General features: G+C 38.6%; 2 protein-coding genes across 2 annotated transcripts in view; one reads left to right on the top strand and one right to left on the bottom strand.

Annotated features, from left to right (window-relative positions):
• Positions 1-2,267, top strand: part of rgs22 (regulator of G protein signaling 22) — a 22,637-nt gene extending 20,370 nt beyond the window's left edge. The window contains exons 23-24 of the mRNA XM_016559010.1: positions 1,904-1,996; positions 2,133-2,267. Of these exons, the coding sequence (XP_016414496.1) occupies positions 1,904-1,996; positions 2,133-2,252 (213 nt within the window). The 3' untranslated portion in view covers positions 2,253-2,267. The remainder of the gene's footprint in view (positions 1-1,903; positions 1,997-2,132) is intronic.
• A 22-nt stretch (positions 2,268-2,289) lies between these two features.
• The window catches only part of vps13b (vacuolar protein sorting 13 homolog B), a 109,977-nt gene continuing 104,015 nt past the window's right edge, over positions 2,290-8,251 (bottom strand). The window contains exons 55-61 of the mRNA XM_016559011.1: positions 7,699-7,875; positions 7,425-7,595; positions 7,136-7,312; positions 5,049-5,151; positions 4,320-4,430; positions 4,191-4,266; positions 2,290-2,820 (exon numbers count right to left, since the gene is read on the bottom strand). Of these exons, the coding sequence (XP_016414497.1) occupies positions 2,572-2,820; positions 4,191-4,266; positions 4,320-4,430; positions 5,049-5,151; positions 7,136-7,312; positions 7,425-7,595; positions 7,699-7,875 (1,064 nt within the window). The 3' untranslated portion in view covers positions 2,290-2,571. The remainder of the gene's footprint in view (positions 2,821-4,190; positions 4,267-4,319; positions 4,431-5,048; positions 5,152-7,135; positions 7,313-7,424; positions 7,596-7,698; positions 7,876-8,251) is intronic.

Consider the following 8,251-nt stretch of genomic DNA (forward strand, 5'->3'; position numbering starts at 1 on the left):
TCACTCACACACACACACTCACTCACACACACACACACACACACACACACACTCACTCTCACTCACTCACTCACTCACTCACTCACTCACTCACTCACTCACTCACTCACTCACTCACTCACTCACTCACTCACTCACTCACTCACTCACTCACTCACTCACTCACTCACTCACTCACTCACTCACTCACTCACTCACTCACTCACTCACTCACTCACTCACTCACTCACTCACTCACTCACTCACTCACTCACTCACTCACTCACTCACTCACTCACTCACTCACTCACTCACTCACTCACTCACTCACTCACTCACTCACTCACTCACTCACTCACTCACTCACTCACTCACACACACACACACACTCACTCACACACACACACACACACTCTCACTCACTCACTCACTCACTCACTCACACACACACTCACAGGGACTAATTTAGATTGTAAAATGACTGATAAATATCTTCAGTATCAGATCAGTGCTGTTCTTCAGTCTGAACACTGAGGATGAATGTGGGAAAGTATTTCTCGTGATAAGTTGTCATATTTTCTCAGAACAGAAGCACTTCTCTGATGGATGCGACAGAAGAATCTGAAGAGATCGAAGCTCAACATCACTGAGATTCATCTGAGCGTCTCACCAGACCTTCAGCTCTCCTCGTATCAGCAAAAAATGAAGAAAAGATGCTGTTTTGGTGAATGTGTATTAATTAGCTGTCTTATGATTATGAGGACAATTACTGTATGTTATGATATGGATTGTGTGAATGATTTCTTGTCCATTTATTCTGTGCTTCTTAGAGAAAATGGAATATAAAAAATTTAACACTTCACAAATAAAGCTTTCACAGATGGATGTCTCTTTCATCGGTGCTTCTTTTAAACTTGCAGGAAGGAAAAAATCTTTTATTTTCTCTTTACATTTATGCATTGAGCAGATGCTTTTAACCACATTTATAATTACTGAAAGATTATTAGCGATTAAATAATTTGATCTCTGATGTGTTAAACTATTAACATTTTAAAATAAGAAGCAGTAACAAAAAAGCATCATGAACTAACATTATTCATGTTTGGTCAAACGTTTTTGTAAAACTTGACTTTATTGGAAATGCTAATGTATTATGAGCAAACGCGAGTTAATAATGAACAACATTTAGTAACGTTAACGTCGGGAAATAAATGCTGTAAAAAAGAAACTGCTCGTTGGTACAAGCATTGTTAACAAAGACCTTACTGTAGTTACTGTACTATTCAATTGAGTTTAACAGGTTAATATATATTAAAATGCACAATTAAAAAAATCACTAGAAGAGGTTGTTTTGCTCATTATTAGTTCATGATATCTAACTGATTAATGTTAACAAACGGAACATTAACAGGTTACAGTGAGGTCTGGATTATAACTATTAATGCTTTAAAAGTAGATTGCTCATTGTTGATGTTATAAAGCTAGGTTAATGTTACTAAATATACTACTGTTCATTGTTAATAATACAACTTGAAACTTAATATATTTTAACATTAACATTTACCTAGATAAAGGCTATAAGCTTCCTGAGGAACCTGCATTAACTAATGCTTACAAACAGAGCAGAAACGCTTTACTATGGCCTCATTTACATTAGTTAATGCTATAAACAACTGTATATATATATATTTATTATAGCATGTCAGTGTCATTTAGCATAGTGTTTATTGATCACGTTAATGTAAATGTATCCAGGTACAAAGTTTGATTTAAAAAAAAAAGTGTTGAAATAAGCCAATTATTTTGCCAGAACTAAACTACTGCTCATGTAGAAACGTAGTTTAACACTGAACTCATTACCAATAATTAATATAAAACTCTTAATAATAATGACTATAAGCTCACTGATTGTCGATCTCGTTAGATCTCCTGGTCCTACACCAAACACATGGCGGCGCTGGAACACGAGAACACGCCAGAGAGCAGCGCAGCTGTGACAGCATCATCACACGCACATGTATGTAGCTCTGAAAACAACCATCCTTTAGCCATTACTAGTTCATTTAATATGAAAACTGCTTGTACAATAATTACGATCTAGAGCTGCAGTGAATCATCTGACGTGTCAAAAACACTGTTTCCTCAGCAGACAGCAGCTCCAGACGCCGGACAGACGCGCATCTGATCAGATGAAGAATCAGAACGAACACGGAGCTGAAAAACATGAACGTTTGTCTGTCGCATCGAAGGCAGAGCCTGAACCGAACAAATGACACGCGTGACGTCAGCGTGATGATGCACTGTACAGCTTTAGCTAATTATATTTTATTTACAAAAAACAGATTCATTATATAATGACACTCATTTTTCATTAGACAAGAATACAGGAGCAAATTATGAAATAACAGTAAATCATCTTTCTTGCATTGCTTATAAAAATACAAAACGAAAGGCCTTTTGGTTTAAAGCATCACATCCACCTCATTCATACAGAAGCAGCCAATCAGAGGCTCTGGCCGATGTAGTGACGTTAATAAACGATAATAAAGTGTTTTACTCTTTAAATACAAACATGAAGATGAAATCTGGATTTCAGTGGAAGCCGATGCGCAGCGCTTTGTTTTTCACCATGTTGAACTTGCAGACGAACACGCGTGTGAAGGCCGGGTCGGCGTGATACTGGTATGTTTTGGAAACGGTGGGCTGCGGCTCGGCAGGAGTGACGGGAGGCTGCTGATGGAGGGACGACAGAGATGGAGACAAATACTGAGACGCCCCGGTGACGAAATCCACCAGCCGACTGTACTGCAGCTCAGAGAGACGCTCACGAGCACCGTCCACCTGAGACACAAGAGAGAGAGACAGAGACACGCATGAGACGCAGAGAGACACACATGTGACAGAGACACATGAGACAGAGAGACAAATATAGAGAGACACACAAGAGACAGAGACAGACATGAGACAGAGAGACACACATGAGACAGAGACACAGATGAGTCACAGAGAGAGACAGAGACACATGAGACAGAGAGAGACGCAGATGAGTCACACAGAGAGACACACATAAGACAGACAAAGAAAGAGACACACATGAGAGACAGTGAGACACAGATGAGTCACAGAGACACAGATGAGTCACAGAGAGAGACTGAGACAGAGACGCAGATGAGTCACACAGAGAGACACACATGAGACAAAGACAGAGAGATACATGAGACAGACAAAGAAAGAGAGACAGTGAGACACAAGAGAGACAAAGACACATGAGACAGAGGGACAGAGAGAGATGAGCCCGTGAGACACAAGACGGACAAAGAAAGAGACAGATTAGACAAAGACATATGAGACAAAGAAAGACGAGAGAGACACACATGAGACAGATGAGACAGACAAAGAGAGACAGACAAAGAAAGAGAAACAGAAAGAGAGAGGTAAGACAGATGGGACAGACAAAGAGACAGATGAGACAGACGATAGAGACACAGATGAGACACATAAGAGAGCGAGTGAGACACACATGAGACATAGTGAGAGAGAGAGAGAGAGACAAAGAAAGAGACAGACACAAATTAGACATAGAGAGACAGAAAAGACAGTTTGAGACAGAGAAAGAAAGAAAAAGAGACAGTGAGAAAGAGTATCAAACCACATCCATCATGTGCAGGAACATGAACAGGAATGAATTTTTTACTCCATTAGAATGGTATGAAACTTGGTAGAGGTTTTAACATTCGCTATGTGAACACAAAGAAAATCATGGACATGATTCAAAAAGGTTAAATGGTCCTGAAAAAATACAAAAACACAATATTGTCCACATTCAAAAATGGCCGCATTGGAAACGAATGGGAAGCAAATTTCATCTTGTGGAAACGTTTGGTGCTGCGGCCAAACAAAATCTGACTGAAAGCTTTTTTTGTGATGTCAACCTAAAATTTGGAACACAGACTTGTGGCTTTGATTTTCAGTCTGTTTTACAGTAAAACATGTTTTGAAAAATATATATTCCATATAAATTTAAAAATAGTATTTTTGTGCATTTTTCAAAATAGTAATAAATTTAAACTTCTATAACTTTTCTTTTCTTTTTTTACTTTTTTTTTTTTTCATTTTTGACTGGTTAAAAAAAAAATCTACTAACAATTACACAAGAACATCCAGGAACGTCCATGCTGCTGCAGTGTGTGTGTGTGTAAGTGTGTGTGTACCTCAGTGTCACTGGTCACTCGGTGCTGCTGCAGTGTGAGTGTGATGCGTCCAGGTGTGTGTGTGTGTGTGTGTGAGTGTGAGTGAGTTAGTGAGTGAGTGAGTGTGTGTGAGTGTGCGTGTGAGTGTGCGTGTGAGTGAGTGAGTGAGTGCAGCCGGCGTGTTCCTGCCCCGATCCGCTCACCATACGCACGTCTAGAGCCATGTGCAGCTCCGGACGGCCCAGAGACTGCAGCATCTTCCTGCACACACACAGACGGACACTGGCGTCACGTCATGAGAGATCTACACACACATCTGACCGAGGTCACGCTCACCCTCCTGACCAGGGTTTTGCAAAATTAAATAAAAATGTAAAATTAAATCATTTTAAAATAATAAAAATCAAAATAAAACATACTAAAAAATGTTAAATCACAAAAATGTAAAATTAAAATAATTGTAAAATAATAAAAATATAAATGCATACAAAAAATAATGAAATCATAAAAACGTAAAATTAAAATGAATAAAAATGAATCAAAACACTAAAAATGTATTAAATTATAAAAAAGTAAAATTAAATAATTAAAAAAAAATTTAATTATAAAAATGTACAAAATACTTTCAAATAATAAAAAACAAAATACAAAAAAGTAATTAAATAAACAAATGTAAAAATTAAAACGCTTACTAAAAATTAATTACATTATAAAAATTTAAAATTTAAATAATTTAAAAATAATAAAAATCAAAATACGTACAAAATATTAATTATTTCACAAAAAGGTAAAATTAAAATCATTTTAAAATAACAAACCAAATTAAAACACTATGAAAATAATAATAGGTAAATGTAAATGTAAAAGCTGTTGTTTTACCAGATGTATTTGACGTGGCTGTTGGAGGCGTCGGCTGATCTGGTGTCAGTCGGCAGGTGCAGCTGTTTGGGAAGCTGCCAGAGACCCGCGCCGTGCAGCAGACCTGCGACACACACACAACACACACACACACACATACATACATACACAACACACACACACACACACACACACACATAACATACATACACAACACACACACACACATACATAAATACATACACAACACACACACACACACATACATACATACATACATACATACACAACACACACACACACACATACATACACAACACATACATACACAACACACACACACACATACATAAATACATACACAACACACACACACACACATACATACATACATACATACATACACAACACACACACACACACACATACATACACAACACACACATACATACATACATACACAACACACACACACAACACACGTCACTGCAGGCGTGCACATGAACTATGGAAGGCCAAAAGGGCCAAAAACACGTGAATTTTAACATGTCAACAACACGTTAAATACACGTATTTCACGTGTATTTAACGCGTTAAATACTTGTTTGCACGTGAAAAATCAGCCGTTAAATACGCATATTCAACACGTATATAACGTGTTAAGTATGTGTGAAATACATGTTAAAAATCAGTTTGAACGTGCCAGTGTCATTGGCTGCTGAAGACTTGGGTCAAACCATGTCTGTGAGTTTAGGGGGGTGTACATTCATAGATTAGGCTACCACCATTTAACATGCTATAGATCAGCTTATTCAGCCTAATTATTTTGCCCTATTTTGTCTTTTTTTTTTGTATAGCCTATAGAAATTATTCAAATTGCAGTTTCATGAAAAATTTGCTAAAAAATAAAATAGCCTAATTTTTCTCCACTCATGCATTTTTGTAAATAAACACATTAGTGGGCATTCTAGCTTTAACAGCGATCAAACCTAAGTTAGCATCAAAGCATCAACATTTGTGTGGAGAAATCAGTTACAGTGGAGGTAAGCAATCAACGCAGGTTTAAGATACAGACCATTGTAATCAATATCTGTCTTTGGAAAACAACATGAGCTTTTATTGTGCTTACATTTGCAGCTATCACCAGCAGGTGGCGCTTGCTGAAACCTCTTTTTGTTCAGAGATCATGCACTCATCAGACAAACAGTAATTAGGTACACAGGTGATGTTATCCATTTAAATGAATTTAAAGACTTAAAGTATTTATATATGGTATTTAAGACTTTATATAAGAATTTCAGGATGAGAATAAGAGCTTGTACTCTGGTCAGGACAGGTCAATTTATGTCACTGAAAGCTCACATGTACAATAGAACTACAGTACAATAGACGTTCTATTCACAAAACCAGCTTCATGTTGTTTTAGAGCTGTGAATGATTGCAACATATGTGCAGTATATTGTTCTTATGACTTTATAGGGCAGCTTGATTAGCTGGATCACGTGTGTTGGAGCTGGTCTAAAATTATATTTGAACAGTATAACCATTTTTTTGCTTACCTCCACTGTAACTGATTTCTCCACACAAATGTTAATGCTTTGATGCTAACTTAGGTTTGATCGCTGTTAAAGCTAGAATGCCCACTAATGTGTTTATTTACAAAAAGGCATGAGTGGAAAAAAAATGAGATCTAATTTTTCATGAAACTGCAATTTAAATACAGTATATTATTTCTATAGGCTATACAAAAAAATAAAAAATAAAGACAAAAAGGGCAAAATAATTAGGCTGAATAAGCTGATCTATAGCATGTTAAATGGTGTTAGCCTAATCTATGAATGTACACCCCCCTAAGCTCACAGACATGGTTTTACCCAAGTTTTCAGCAGCCAATGACACTGACCCGTTCAAACTGATTTTTAACATGTATTTCACACATATTTAACACGTTATATACGTGTTGAATATGCGTATTTAACACGCTGATTTTTCACGCGCAAACAACATGTACGTGTATTTAACGTGTTATGTTAAAATTCATGTTTTTGGCCCTCTTGGCCTTCCATAAACACACTCTCCTGCGCTCGTCTACATGAATGGTCTCTTACCGTATCCCGTCTGCGACACCAGCTCAGCTGCTCCTCCGATTGGCTTGGTGAAAACTCCCACAATGCCTTTCCCCACTCCTGAGATCACGCCGCGGGCCGCACTGCTCGCCGAGCTCGGCAACTCCAGCGTCCGAGTGAACGTCTGCATGGGCTGATCCACGATTCCTGCGATCGCTCCTACACACACACACACACGAGTGAGAGATGGCAGGCTCAGGGGGACGGGAAGTGTGTGTGTGTGTGTGTGTGTGTGTGTGTGTGTGTGTGTGTATATGTGTGTGTGTTTTACCCAGCAGGCTGATGCCGAGTCTCGACAGGCCTTGTCTCAGTCCGTCTCCCAGAGTCTCAGGTAACTGTCTCCTCCACTCCTCCTGTCGCATGTAATGCTCGTCGTCCAGCGACAGACGGTCCATGTTCCGCGCCAGACTCGTGGCCAGATTTGTGATGGACGTCAGAGTTCCTGTACACACACACACACACACAGTGATGTGATGCTCAGAGAAGGAGAATCAAACCATAGAATGACTGACACTGGAATCACACATCGTGTGTGTGTGTTTTACCTTTAGAGATGTGTTTGATGAAGGAGTTTGTTCCTCTAGAGACGCCACTGATAAACGCTCCCGGCCCGCGGGTCAAACCCTCGTACGGCAACCGGAAGAAATCCGACACGCCGTTCCCGATACTCCGCACAAGACTGGCCGGACTGCCCAGAATCTCCAGAGAGCCCACGACCCAACCTAAAACATCATCAGAAAACAACACGAGTTTCTGTCCATTAACTAGCACTCTTGGGAAAAAGAAACTCCTCTCCAGGTCAAAATGCCCAGAACACAACATGAGGGTTAAGATAAAGAACGAATAAACTGTTGATTATGAGTTTTCTTAGAAAAAAAAAATCAAAAACCTTGTGATCAAAAGGAAAAGCAATAGAATCAGAGAATAAACTGATCACAAAATTTAAAATAATCAAGTTTCTCTTCAGAAAAATAAAAGAGGAAACTGCACAGATGACAGAACAAGACACCAAACAGACTCCAGTATACATCAGCATATACTATTATAGTGTGTGTGTGAGTGTGTGTGTTTTGAGTGTGTGTGTGTGTGTGTGTGTGC

The sequence above is a fragment of the Sinocyclocheilus rhinocerous genome, unplaced genomic scaffold, assembly GCF_001515625.1.
Source record: "Sinocyclocheilus rhinocerous isolate Xijiao unplaced genomic scaffold, SAMN03320098_v1.1 scaffold828, whole genome shotgun sequence".
Classification (NCBI taxonomy): Eukaryota; Metazoa; Chordata; class Actinopteri; order Cypriniformes; family Cyprinidae; genus Sinocyclocheilus; species Sinocyclocheilus rhinocerous.